The sequence below is a fragment of the Rhinolophus ferrumequinum genome, chromosome 5 (genome assembly GCF_004115265.2).
Source record: "Rhinolophus ferrumequinum isolate MPI-CBG mRhiFer1 chromosome 5, mRhiFer1_v1.p, whole genome shotgun sequence".
Taxonomy (NCBI): Eukaryota; Metazoa; Chordata; class Mammalia; order Chiroptera; family Rhinolophidae; genus Rhinolophus; species Rhinolophus ferrumequinum.
In genome coordinates this window covers 3,621,952-3,636,311 of record NC_046288.1, presented here as the reverse complement: position 1 = coordinate 3,636,311, position 14,360 = coordinate 3,621,952, and the positions used below count along the sequence as shown (strand labels likewise).

General features: G+C 36.2%; 1 protein-coding gene across 5 annotated transcripts in view; it reads left to right on the top strand.

The window, feature by feature from the left end:
* EPC1 (enhancer of polycomb homolog 1) overlaps positions 1-9,497 on the top strand; it is an 86,283-nt gene extending 76,786 nt beyond the window's left edge. The window contains exons 11-15 of one of the 5 annotated variants that reach the window (XM_033106010.1): positions 4,532-4,650; positions 4,731-4,817; positions 5,646-5,787; positions 5,895-6,258; positions 8,008-9,497. In XM_033106010.1, the coding sequence (XP_032961901.1) occupies positions 4,532-4,650; positions 4,731-4,817; positions 5,646-5,787; positions 5,895-6,258; positions 8,008-8,080 (785 nt within the window). In that variant the 3' untranslated portion in view covers positions 8,081-9,497. The remainder of the gene's footprint in view (positions 1-4,531; positions 4,651-4,730; positions 4,818-5,645; positions 5,788-5,894; positions 6,259-8,007) is intronic. The other 4 variants (XM_033106011.1, XM_033106008.1, XM_033106012.1 and 1 more) reach the window with 4 other exon arrangements.
* Positions 9,498-14,360: the final 4,863 nt, after the last annotated feature.

The following is a 14,360-nucleotide window of genomic DNA, read 5'->3' as shown; positions in this document are numbered from 1 at the left end:
CTGAAAATTTAGTGTTTTTTCAATAACTGAGTATCATTTGCATATGTTTGGGTTTGGCGGATATCAGATGTCAGAATTAGTACCCTTTTTCATAATTAGGACTCTAATTCAGAAAGACTAAAAACAGAAAAGTGATTTTTAAAACCACCATTATATGTTTAGGATTTGAATTCCTAGTTCCCAGTGAAATTTCATCTGCATATCTGCACTAAAGATTTGCTTTATTTCGTAAGTGAATAGGAAATGTGTAGCTAGAATGTTAGTCTCAATATCTGTAGCTTAGTGCAGTTTACTTCAGTTTGTAACATAAAATTTTAATCTTACCATAGAAAAGGAACTCTGGATTTGAACACTGAATATTTTCATTGTTGGATTTTGTAAAGCTGCAGGTCCTTAATCCTTATCCAAATGTGTTTCAAAATTCAGAATTACATCATTAGCAGAGTCTGGAGTAGCACCTGGAGTAAAATACATTAATGGTTGTACGGTTTTATAGTGAAGTGCAGGAATATTCACACTAAGTAGAAGGTTTGACCACAAGCAATCTCATGTTCAAGTCATTTGGAGTCAAATGAATTCAGATTCGGTCATGTTTTGCCATCAAGTGAATTACTAAACTTCTGTTTTCAGATTGGATTCCTGGATGGCTGATAAATGCTCATAAGCTTCCATCAAAACTATCAATTCAAGTTTACTGATTAAGGGGTCATACTTTAATATTGTCTGGAGTCCTTTCATTTTATATTTATTTCTTTAAAGTTACCCTTTTTCCTGTATTAAAATAATCCCCTGCCTTTTTACTGCTCAGAAAAATTTCTAATTGAGGGGTGGTTTTTAAAATAGGTGTTTGGTTTGTAGGGAGTTTTGTTTGTTTGTGTACAAAATACACATTTTGGTAATCTAGAATCCATCTTCTCAAGCTGAATTTTTAAATTGTTTTTTCCTAAGTACCTGTCACCCGCCCCACCTGCACTTCTTTGATCATTTCAGTTGATCTGCTTCAGCTATAGGAATGTGACCTAAAGGGCAGCAGCCTGAGCTGTCAGCTATGCCAGGTGCTGGTGTGCCACGTGCTAATTTCCTTGTATAAGAAGGAGACTTGTAAAATCTCAGAATATTTCATCAAAATTCCTACCTCAGAGAATTATAAGAAGCTACCAAACAGAAGTTTCTGACCTGTGTCTAGACACCTCTTGTAAGGACAAATTCAACAACTTTCTTAATCAGATGATTCTCCAGTTGGGAATCTTGTTTAGAAGTTTGTCCATATATTGAACAAAAGCTGCCTCCTTAAACTTAAATCTTCTGGTTCCTGTTTTACCTTTGGAAGCACATTGAATAAGTTTCCTTGATCTCCAACATGGTAGTGTCCTTCAAATATTCTGAGTCCTGTCATGCTCCTCCCTGTTCTCAGCTTTTAAGCGTGTCCCTCACATGACTCTTCCACGGCCTAGATTCATGTTTGTTAGGTGCTATATAGATGAGATTTTTCTAACAACTTGGTTCACACTCTTCGTACATAAAACGTTTGATTATTTCTAATTTAAAAATATTTAAAATAAACTTTTGTCTATTTTTATATTTAAAAATTTCACAAGTTTCAGGGTGGTGTTTTGTCCCCCTTCCACTAGTAAATATCTTTGTGACCTCATGTGAGTTTTTTCATCTCTATTATGAAGTTATAGGAGGAAATCACCGAGGATCCCTCCTGATTTAAAATTTTTTGGTTCTGTGAAATGATTCTGATTCTAGGTTTTGTCATCTGTCCACAAAACCGATCTTGTCCATCTTTGCATGAATTGCAAACTTAACTAACACACGATATTTAGATGTAGACATACAACCTAAAAACTTTCTACCTTAATAGAGATTTAGGGAAATAAGAGATTTAGGTCATTTTATGTTTATTGTCTCTTAGCATTTGGTTAGACTTTGAATTATAATGGCACCTGAGGTATTCTTGGTTTTCTGTATAAATAATAATGTAAAACCCAATTCAGGTTGTACTTGCCCCAGTTTCCTACCTTACCAAGCTTTCCTTTCATTGATAAGCCTTTTGGATTGGCATTTTATTTCTTAGAAAAAATATAAAATCTTAGCATCTCATGGCTGAAAAGGACTACAGTGATCACATAATTTGATCTTTTCATATTTTCAATGAACATACTGAGTACCATCACTTCCAGCTTGTATGTTGCTCTGTACATTTCTTCTCGGTCATTTATCAAAAACGTCTAGGGAAAATTTTATGACTAGACTCGAGAGATATCTTAAGAAATAGGCTACCACAGTGATCTAAAATCTTTTTTAATTTTTATAACAGTTTATTTGAGCCAAACTGATGACATGTGCTGGGGAACAAGATCTCATATTCTCCCTAAAATCTTGATGAGTATTAGTGATCTAAAATGTTGGGTGCATTTTTATTCCTAAGTCTGTATTGGGGGAAGTTAACAGTTGTTAAAAAGTGAAATTCATAAGATACTCAGAGACCAAGGATTAAAATGTTGATTTAAATAGGGCAAAAATACTTGGAATCTTTATTTAATCAATTTCTAAATTATTATTGTTAATTTTTTTTATTAAAACACACAAACACCAGCAAAGTTCTACAACAGAGTATTTCCATTCATATAAATGGAGTTTTTTATACAGGTCTTCAGTGAATGCTAAATTAGTGATTTTCTCAATCTGTAATTACCTGACCTTCCAGAAATGGTCCTTTATATGAAAAATACACACACATATATATATATATATATATATATATATATTGAGCATCCTCTATTAGGAAATTCAAGACTTAGCCAATTCCCTCAAACCTGGGAAATTAAAGTATAAACCTCAAAAATGTATTTGCAAAACTAATAAATTAAGGATCTTAGGTTTAAATAATTACTTCTTAAGGATTTTTTAAAATATAAATATTACGTGAATCATAAACATTCAGGGCTGTATTAAATTTTGTAGATTTTTTTCAAATTCTGAATCAACGTATTTCTGTTATATGGAAAAGGTCATGTTCACGGAAAATTATTTTTTGTCAATATTTAGGGATTATTCTATTATCAATAAAAGTCTTCCCTACAGAAATCAGATTTGAAGATTTCAAACATAGGAAAAGAATCTCATGAAAGAACAGATACCAACTCAACAGATTTTTAACACAAAAATTTAAAAATCAATAGAATTTTCCCAACAAGAAATTTTTTTTGTTCTTGCAGCCCAAAAACTTAAGCTCAACTCAATATAAGAGCCTGTATAGATACTAACTTCTGATGTTTTCTTAAATATTAGTTCATGATTTTCTGATTCATCCAAAATATAGAATTTCTTACCTAAACATTTTAGGTAGTTGTATAAGGTGGAAGCAGTATCCTGATAAAGATTCTTCATGAGTTATAAGTGAAAGTTACAAAATTTGATGAAGTGATATTCTAACTAAATTATCAAAATGCAATTAAAGACAACAACAAATTAGGTGGGAGTATTTTGAAAACATTAAACTTGAGATTGAGGAAATTTGCATGACTTGTAGATTCCCTGGTACCCAGGGATGCATGATAACTTTTTTTTGTTTGTTTTGAAATAATTCTTACCCAAACATCACAGGCTTCTTAAAGAAGCCTTTAAGGTCAGATGTTGTAATTGTATATGCTTTTTATATTTTTCCTTTTTTTAATTGGCAAAAAAAAGAAACAGGTTTCCTTTTTAAAAACTGCACACACTTTTTGGGGGGTAATAAATGAACATTTTTTTGTTTGTTTTTTTTAGAACTGAGCTCTCCATAGACAAACATAAGTAGCATAACACAGTGTCTTTCCTCAGACATCATTCTGTACAGTAAATCAACATAAACAACTCCGTTCTTATTGACTGGATTTTTTCCAGGTGGGTTAATTGGGTGGGGAAAATTAATTAACCTTAAATTTGGAGCCTCTTTTCTTCCTGTTAAACTTAAACAATGGGTTTAAAAAAAAAGGTAATAAACCGACAACCTTAATATATTTCATACAGAAGAAATGTTTTTAACGATTAAAATTAGAAAGTATGTGGAACAGTTAGTATTTATACACAGAACTGTTAGGGGTCATCTGACTGCATTGGGGCAGTAATAGAGTAAACTAGAAACCAAATGGTAATTATCAGATTTCTTCTCAAGCTCAGTGCAAAGTTGAATTCCAAATATGTGGATGAAAAAGCTGGTATTACCTTTTTACACTGTCTGGCACAAGTGTCGCAGCTTACAAAAATAACGGTTCTGCAACTTGGGAAGTGAGCACTTCTCTTTCCTATGTTTAACTCAGGAAGTTTAATTTTGTTTTTCTTTAGACTCAAGCCACTCTTGTTAAATGTGGGTTGAAAAAATGCTGAAAGTTTCATTTGAAAAGGACCTTTAGCAGGACCTTGAGCTTTTGTCACATACTTTAGTTCTGCACACATTTTGTTCATGCTGAAATGTACTTTCGTATTGTAAGATGTGTATGATATCTGTGCGTTATTACAAAGTGTTTCCTCGTTTTATGTTCAGCATTTACAGCCGAACAATACCAGCAACATCAACAGCAACTGGCTCTAATGCAGAAACAGCAGCTTGCACAAATTCAGCAACAGCAAGCAAATAGTAATTCCTCCACCAACACTTCACAGGTGAGGGATTTGTCTGTCTTATGATTATCCCTCATTGTTTCCCACCAGAGTTCATCTCTAATTACCAACTGTTGTCATAGAACCTTGCATCTAACCAGCAGAAAAGTGGCTTTCGCCTGAATCTACATCATAGCCATTCTATACAGGGTTTAGAAAGAACATTACAGGTGAGTATGGAAGCTGTTGCCTCTGCTCCCTATTTTTAAAAGTAAAACTAAAAAGCATAATTAAATGAGACGGAGACCCTGTCTTCAAGTCTGACCTGTAGTCTGTGAATGTACCTCTTTAATATGTAACCCTGCCTACACCTAGGTCATTATCTTGGGTACTTTAATTACTGTTAAAATTTAGTAAAAATTATCATACTAAAATAACCTGTTTTTAGAAGAAATCTCTTAAACCTAAAGCATGATCAATGTTTGCCATTTAAACACATTCAAGACATAAATGCTGAGAGATTTGAATCTCTAAGCATCTTGGAAGATAACTTCATTTAAAATAATTCAAGGACCTCCTAATTTCTAGGCTAAGTTTCGATACGATATTTTGTTATTTCCATTCTAAAGGGACAGTTATCTTACTATCCCAAAAGTACCTTTGGTTATGTGTGTAAATGTGTGCAAGTAAGGTGAAAGAAGTTTACCTATTCATTTATTCATTATATGTGTTTGTAAGTCACTGAAATGTTGTACTAGCTTATTTCTTGTCCAACACTTTTGTGTTGGATGTTTACTGTTTCCACATTATAGGAGGTTTATTTTGGTACTTGACTTGTCCATGTTATATATTATTACATGTGAAGATCACAATTCGTAATCCTTGAGTTATAAGATGACTTGAACATTTCTCAAACTTAAGACTATCAAAAGCAATAAAGATATTTCAGTGGTTTGCCATTTTTGTTTATATTCAAATTGATTTTGCTCTACCTGTGTAGCTTTAATACTAACCTGAGACTAAGTGACACTGATTAGATTTTTGTATTTGCTTTTTAGGGTTTTGTTTCCAAGACTTTGGATTCTGCTAGTGCTCAGTTTGCTGCTTCTGCTTTGGTGACATCAGAACAACTAATGGGATTCAAGATGAAGGATGATGTGGTGCTTGGAATTGGGGTGAATGGCGTCCTTCCAGCCTCAGGTAAGGTTGTTTAAGACACTTAAATGGTTTTCATCATGTTTGTAACACATATCTGGAATAAACAGCCAAGCTGCACATTGTTTAGATGCTCCTTTCTTTTTCTCTAGGAGTATACAAGGGCTTACACCTCAGTAGTACTACACCAACAGCACTTGTACATACGAGTCCATCAACGGCAGGTTCAACTTTGTTACAGCCTTCAAACATGACACAGACTTCAAGTTCCCACAGTGCACTGAGTCATCAAGTAACTGCTGCCAATTCTGCAACAACTCAGGTTCTGATTGGGAACAACATTCGATTAACTGTACCTTCATCAGTTGCCACTGTAAACTCGATTGCCCCCATAAATGCACGACATATACCTAGGACTTTAAGTGCTGTTCCATCGTCTGCCTTAAAGCTGGCTGCCGCAGCAAACTGTCAAGTTTCCAAGGTTCCATCTTCATCTTCTGTAGATTCAGTCCCAAGGTGAGTAGTTACTTTAAGACTAACATGTTTGAAAAATACGAGATCTAACTTTAAATCTCTGGCATTGCTCTCTACTTCTTTCTTTGTGGTTTTTTGCTCTTTTCTTTATACATTAAAATTTATAGATGAGAAATCCTTATTTTTTCAAGAACTAAACAAATAAATGCATTTCAGTATTGTTGAGAATTTGAACTAAATGGTATAGTGAATATTGCATATACGAGTTGGGCATCATTTTCTTAGTATAATAGCTTATAATGCTCTCATTTTTCTTCCACCTTTGGATGGAAGGAGTTCTCGCTAGAATGCTTCTTTTGTTTATGATTTCTCCTACAGCTTCTTGTGGAGACAGAAATGATAGACTTCCCCATGGCTAGTGTGCTACGCTGCTCTTAATAATGTAAAGGCTTATAGTATTCGTGGCTTATAGTATTCATGGCAAGTCACACCGTTATTTTCTATGCTAACTTGTCGTCTTGGGTTTCAGTAGACGGTTTACAGTGTTTGCTCAGGCTCTATTCTGTTTTAAACATTAATGGTAATTAAAATCCTGCTGACAAAGGACTATGGGGGAAGCAAAAAGAGAAAGACAAGGAGTTTTCAGTTTAATTAGAAGATAAGCATAAAAGTGTGATAAATAATGTTTATTGCAAATAATAGGTGAAAATCATTCTAGAGGTATCACAAAGCATTATATGCGTGTCAAATTAATTATAGATTACAGCTATAATTTCAATATAAGGTAACATCTTTTCACACCAGGAGTGTTCTGGGAATGTTCTGCAAAATAAGATCAGATTTGATCTGGGTTGGGCAGAAACAAGGAAGACAGTTGGGGAAATACAAATGTGTTCAGAGGTTAACAAGTGAACTAGTTTGTCTAGAGGTTTGAGAAGGTTAGTAGTTGGCGTTGGAATGGTGAGGAGGCATTGGACTTCCTCAGCCAACGCTGGCCTAGGAGGAGGAGCAGGGCTTGTAGCGACAGACTAACCTTTAGTTTCCAAACCCGTGCATCCCTGTCTGCCTCTGAACTTAATAGTCACTATCTGCTCATTACTAATCCATTCTTATTAGTATTCTGGGTCTAGTCATAGCTCATCAAGCAATTATAGTTCTTAAATACATGGTTTGCAGTACTAGAGAATTGTATAATCATGGAACACTCGCAGTGCATGGAAAACTTTTTACGTTCCTTCTTTTAGTCCCTTTGTTTTAAAGATGAGGGAACTGAGAACCAAAGAATTTAACTGACTTCTCCCGCACACTCAGAGTCTAGGTGGTGGAACAAACTAAGTAAGGCCCTGGTTTCTGACCCCAGCTCGGTCGGCAGCTATCCTACCCAACTCCACATACGCAACCAGACTTCAAGTCCTGACGTGAATGAACCTCAGTTACATTTGTTCCTTTTTTTAAACTGTCATGAAAGGTTTAGTGGAGGAGGAAATTGAAACTATAAACTATAAAACTGAAGGATTTTTTTTTAATGTGTTTTTAACATGCAGGTTGCTTGGGTGCTAACTACAATTGTGTTAGGAATATGGTTGACCTTGGAATTGATAAGCCTGATTTCTGATTGTATATTCCTGATAATAAACTAAAAGGTTCATATTCCTCTACTTGATATCTTGTCCCAAATGAGTCAAATTTCTTCCTATTATTAAAAATACGTAAACTTTTTATTGGGAAGATAGTCTTGATTTGTTAAATTTGTTGCAGAAAAATAATTTATTGAACTTATTTTTTCAACAGGGAAAATCATGAATCAGAAAAGCCAGCACTAAACAACATAGCAGACAATACAGTAGCGATGGAGGTGACGTAGCTCCCTCAGGAGTGGGACTGGAACCTGGGGACTTGATTAGGTGCTATGCATCAGTAGCATTTTGAATGCAAGGGATGATGGAATGCAGCACATGCGTTTCTGTGGCAGCTGTGGGGACTTGACAGCAGTGCTCATCTCTCATGCTTCAATTTTTCTTACTGTTAATAGGAAAAAATCAACACCTGTAATTAAGACTACAGCAATTATCTGTACAGTACTGCATCTTTGTAATACCTTGTATATACGTTACTTGAATACAGAAATGTTCATTTGTGATGCTTTGCACTTGGGGGTGGGGGGTGGGGGGGAAATAAATTGCAACAAAGAGTGTGAGATGTGAGATTGTATAGAGATGAAGTGTCATCACATCATGTGCATGGTGCGGAACCTGCTGTTTTATCTATTTATTGTGCCGTGTTTACAGTTTTTTGTACACTGTACCTTCATTGGTTCCTGTGCTGTAGTAAATGTGTTAGGTAGCTGTGGACTCCTTGGTATTTTGTAAATGGTATAACATAACTTGGTTCCCCTCTGGGTCCCTGAGTTTTCTGTGTATCACGTGAAAAAAAATGGTGACATACATACAGAATTTTACAGAAAAAAAAGGCATCAGTTTTTAAAAAATGGGGAATGTACTGTTAAATGGGGATCTTCCTGGTCTACTATCATTAGGACAAGTAACAAGCTAAAAATGAAGTCTCTTGAATCTTCCCATCCCCACTTGCCCACAAAGCTGTGGGTAGTTTCTGGTACTTAAAGCACTAATGTTATGTTGCTGCTCTACAAACAGCCCGGTAGTCCCATTTCCTTCCACACCAAAAAGTGTTAAATCAAGTATGCAAATGGAGTCCTTACAACTGGAGTTTATGTTGTCTTGCCCTTTTTTTAGCACAAAAAAAAAAATTGTACTTTTTTATTGTCGAATTGTTTAAAAGACTTCATTCTTTACTTGTTCTTACAAAAAGGATATAAGGGAGAAGAATGCAGTAATTGCTGTACGTGTATCATCATTCCAGTTTCTAAAAACAGCCAGCCAGCTTTTTTCCTTTTAAGATTCTCCAGAAGGCTGCAAGGCCAGAACCACAAATATCGGGTGCCTTCCTTTGGAAATATTTGACCTCTCTTCTGTGAAGAGAATGGTACTTAACAGACTACTACTAGTGCTTTGTCAGTACCGAAGTCTGAATGCCCAGTCCAATGGCATACATTATCCTTAAGGTTTTTAATCCCACCTGGAAAAATTGTGATAGAATTCTCACAAAATAAACCCAGGGCATTACATGTTGACAAACTAATGTGTTAGTGGTCTTTTGCTTTCATTTTCACCCCAAGTACTTTTGTGTGACTTTAATTAAAATCATTCAGTAAAGGGGGACATGGGAATGAGAGTGATGACTTCAAGTGCATTTTTTCAACAATTATTTATTGAACGATCACTCTGGTTGGGACTGTTTTTGATCCTACGACAGTGAAAAAATTCCTGCCCTTGTGGAGTTTATAATCTCAGTAATAAAAACAAAATTAATAAGTAAAATTTAAATCGTATTATAGTATTAGGAGGGAAAGTAAAGCAAGGAATTGGGAAGAAGCAGTGCCAGGATCAGGTGGAGGGTGGGCAGGGAAGGGCTCACAGAGATGGTTACATCTGATCAGAGACCTGAAATTGAGAGGAAAGCATGTAGGTGGAGAGAATAAGTACAAAGATCCTGAGGTGGGAGTGTGCCTGGTTTACTAAGCAACAGCAGTGTGACTGGTGCCACGGAGAAGGGAAGGGTAGTAGGTCAGGGAGTGGTGGGGAGCCTGCTCACGGACCGCCTGGTAGGTGATTTTAAGGACTTGGGCTTTTCCTCTACTTGAGAAAGGAGTTTGGAGCAAAAGAGTGATGCCATCTGACAGGCTCACTCTGGCTTTGGTGTTCAGAACAGATTTCAGGGGGAGCCTAGTTAGAAGCAAATGGTAGTAATCCAAGTGAGAGACAGTCGTGACAAGGGTGGCTGTGAAAAGTAGTTGGATTTTGTTTCTATTTTAAAGGTTGACCCAGTTAATGTTGCTCACTGAATAGATGTGAGGTACACGAGAGAAAGATGATTTAAGGATGACTCCAAGGTATTCGGCCTGTGCAACTCGCCACAGTTGGAGAGCACTGTGGGAGGAGTGGGTTTGGGGGAAGCTCAGTTTGGGACTATTTGAGACCTCCATTAGACAGCCAACTAAAAGTGGTAAGTAGGCAGTTGTATATAAAAGTGAAATTTGAAGAAGAGGTCTGGGCTGGCGACCAAAACTGAGTTATCTGCATAGATGATGTCTGCATAGATGAATCCGGGCGAGATCACCAAGAGAGTGGGATTCAATCTTGGTGTAATAAATACAGCTATCACTGACTGCGTGTTGTACAGTTATTCTTACCTTTAAGAGAACTCCCTGTCTCAAAGGGACGGATTTCCAGTTTGGATAACCACTTTTGTTTCTTCTGTTCTACATTCTTTAAGGAGAAAAGATAAAAAGCTGCCTTTTCAGTTCTAGTGGTCAGTGTGACTAAAAATTTTAAATGCGGGCTTGAATGTACTCAAGAATAATCAGGATTAAAATTTCTAAAGGAAACCTAGCAAAGGGTATGACGCCTGGACCCCCAAAGTGACTAGTATGCGTGTTGTCCACAGACCAATTTATAAATGGATTGGGGAACAAGAAAAGGAGTCATCAAGCATACCCAGTTAGAAATTTGAAATGAATTGCATGGGGGTAGAGAAGTGGCAGACAGGCAAGTGATGGTCAACACACATGTTGGCACCTACTCGGTTATTTGACCACACCAACTCTGAGATGCAAAAAAAATAAATTACTCACATTTTAAAATAAGGAATTTGATTCAAAACTGCGACTTTGGCCTCTACATTTCTTGCCATTTTCCCACATACCCTGCTATCAATGTTGTAATTAGCCTGAAGTGAAGGACTTGATAACAAAAGCAATTTAAACATTAAGATCTTAGGGAAAAGGAGAATTAGGGTATGGAGGGAACTTTGACATCTCGTCTAGTTAATACCATGTTTCCCCGAAAATAAGACCTAGCCGGACAATCAGCTCTAATGCGTCTAATAATTTTTGCTCCAAAAGACGCATTAGAGCTGATTATCTGGCTAGGTCTTATTTTCGGGGAAACACGATAACTACCCCATATTTACAATGTAACATCCTATGTTTGGTAATTGTCTCGTTTAATCCTCACAATAGCCCTTTGAGGTAGGTACTAGGATTATCGCCATACTGTAGGTGAGATTCACTCAAGGTTATACAGTGATTGACTCTCTAGGATTTGAACTCTGCCAGATCAGATTCCAAAGCTGCTGCTGTTTGCATCTCCCTACTTAGTGAATAAGCCTGGAAACAGATTTCTAATACTGAAACCAGAGGCCAACCGAGTCTGAGGCTCGTGCTGCCTGCGCCGCTCAGCCAGGCGAAGACACCTCCAAAAACTGCCTTAACGTTCACAGACTGGCTTGGGGTGTTGAAGGGAAAATATGGGCCTTCCTCCAGAAGCTACGACTGTTTGCATGGAGGCTTCCCTCAGGCAATGGGATTCTCCAGTGGTGTCAGCAACCAAGGAACAATGATGGGAGTAGCCTAGTAGGCCATTGAGATTGTGATCAATAAGCCTAAGGATATCAATCATAAGGGTAATTTTCTAAAACAGAACTGGGTGGGACTGGGAGCTCAGCAGGGGGATGATCTATTTAAGCAATAGTTCTAGGAAAGCTGAGCCTGGGGACATTGCAAGGCCTCTGTTGGGGTCCCAACCAGGGCTGTTTCAATACAACTTCTTAGTGACTTTTGCTCCTGTTTTGTTTCTAAAGAAATTGGTACTGTTAATTCTGTTACTTTGGTATTACTGTGCTTTTGTCCATTTCATGAGCAAAAGCCCAAAAAAACTCCCAAAGTCTGACTTTTTATCCTAAGTATAAATTGCGTTTAAAAAAAAAAAAAAAGATGTTTTCTGAACTCCAAATTTAGGAGTTTTTTTCATGAATATGGTAACAATGTAGAATATACTACAATGTTAATATATGTTAGAGAGAGGTAAGCAGCATTTTACATTCATTAATACTTAGTAGAGCAGAACTACTTTTATCTATTTTATGTGTTAATGTTCCACATAAATTCTTTCCAAAAAAGGATTGTGCTATTTTAAAACAGTTGGAAAGGAACAGCGATAGAGGAATGAATAGACAAATTGCACGTTGATTCAACAAATACTTTTTAACTATGTATGCCAGGCACTAATGTAGATGTTGGGGACACGGCAGTGATGGAAGTCCCTGCCTTCACGTAGCTGGCATTCTCTAGGATATGTGCTGAGTAATAGGCTAGACAAAATGAAACAATATTAGAATTAACATTAGATAAAATGTCTAAAGGAGCCATCGTACTTGAGATGTTTAAAATTAACATTTATACAGCTTTGGAAATTATGGAAAACATTATTGCAAGAACCAGAGGACAGTTCCAGTATTTTCTCACAAGGGTGTATTCTGAACAAATTAGGTACAAAGGCCAAAAAAAAAAAGTTTCATATAGGCAAAAAGTAAAATTGTGCGTTTTGAAAGAGAATCCAGTCTTATATAATCTGCCCTACTTTTGTAGTTCTATTTAAAAATAAGAAGTTGGTCTGTAGACTATTAGTATTGTAGAGCTTTAGTCTTTACCAAAAACCTTATATCTGACCACATGTATTCGTTTCCCATGGCTGTACTAATAAATTTCCACAAATGATGGCTTAAAACAACAGAAATGGATTCTCTCACAGTTCTGAAGTCCAGAAGTCCAAAATCAGTTTCATTGAACTGAAATCAAGATGTCGGCAAGGCCGTGCTCCCTTTGGAGGCTCTATGGGACAATCTGTTTCTTGCCTCTTCCAACTTCTGGTGGCGGCCTAACATAATAACATCCCTTGGTGTACGGTGGCATCACTCCAAAGCCTGTCTGTCTTCACATTGCCTTCTCTGAGTCTGTCTGAAAACTTCCTCTGCCTCTCTCTTGTGAGGATACATGTGACTGCATCTAGGGCCCACCTGGGTCATGCAGGAGAAACCCTTCAAGATCCTTAATTTAATCACATCGCTTGCCATACAAAGTAATAGTCATAGTCCTTGGGATTAAGACTTGCACATATTTTTGCCACTGTACTACAATACTTACATAGCTCCAAATATCTAAACAAAAGATAGTTAAAAATATATATATAGAAACAGTTTAACCTTGTATCAAGCCATTGTTATACGTAGCTGGATTTTTTTTTTTTTTAATTCTGGTTTGTCTATCTCAAGAAAAAAAATTGTTAGGTTTCTGGGAAAAGCATCTCGAATGATCATGGAGATAAGAAAATTGTATTGTGGATAGACAAAACATTTGGTCTCTAATCTGGAAAGATGGACAGGCTATGACTAAAGTCATTACAAAAGATAGAGCGATCATTGATTTTGTTCAAATATTTAAATTCTAGAAACGAGAGCCTCCTGACCCCATGCATCCACACACGTACTTGATTCTGGGAAAATATTTATGATTGGTGGAAGAACTATGCAAGTTCACAGTGAATTAATTTAAGGTACCGACTGTGTTTAGAAGTTAGATAAATAAAACTTTCACAACAGGTTTAACGTATGTAATAAAATCGATATGCTATTTACGGTCAAACTAGGGATTGTTTAAGGTAAGTCTTACTTGTAAGGTAGCCATCATAAAACTAATTTCCCTTAGATTAATCTGATTTGACTCAAGTTAGATTTTATTGTTTTATCAGTTGCACTCTTGACTAAACTCCAATCCTATGCTGTTCAATATGCTAATTACTAATCACTTTAATACTTTAAATTAAATAAAATTAAAGATTCAGTTTCCTAGGGACAGTAGCCACATTTCAAATGACCAAAGACATTTTGCCTAGTAGCCATCATATTGAACAGAACAAATACAGGACATTTATATCACTGCAGAAAGGTCTATAGCACAGTGCTATTCCAAAGCCATATATATATACATATACATATATATATATATATATATGTATATATATATATGTATGTATCTGTTTGTTGCTCATTTCTACTTGGATGTCTTAACACACTTCAAATTCAACATGTTCCACACTAAAGTCAACTTTACTCTTCCTCCTCACCCCTAAAACAGAACCTACATACGCAATTTGGTTCTTCTCTAGTGTTCTCTAATTTAGTAAATGGCACCACAATTTACTCCTCTTAGGGAGCCAGAAACCCAAGTC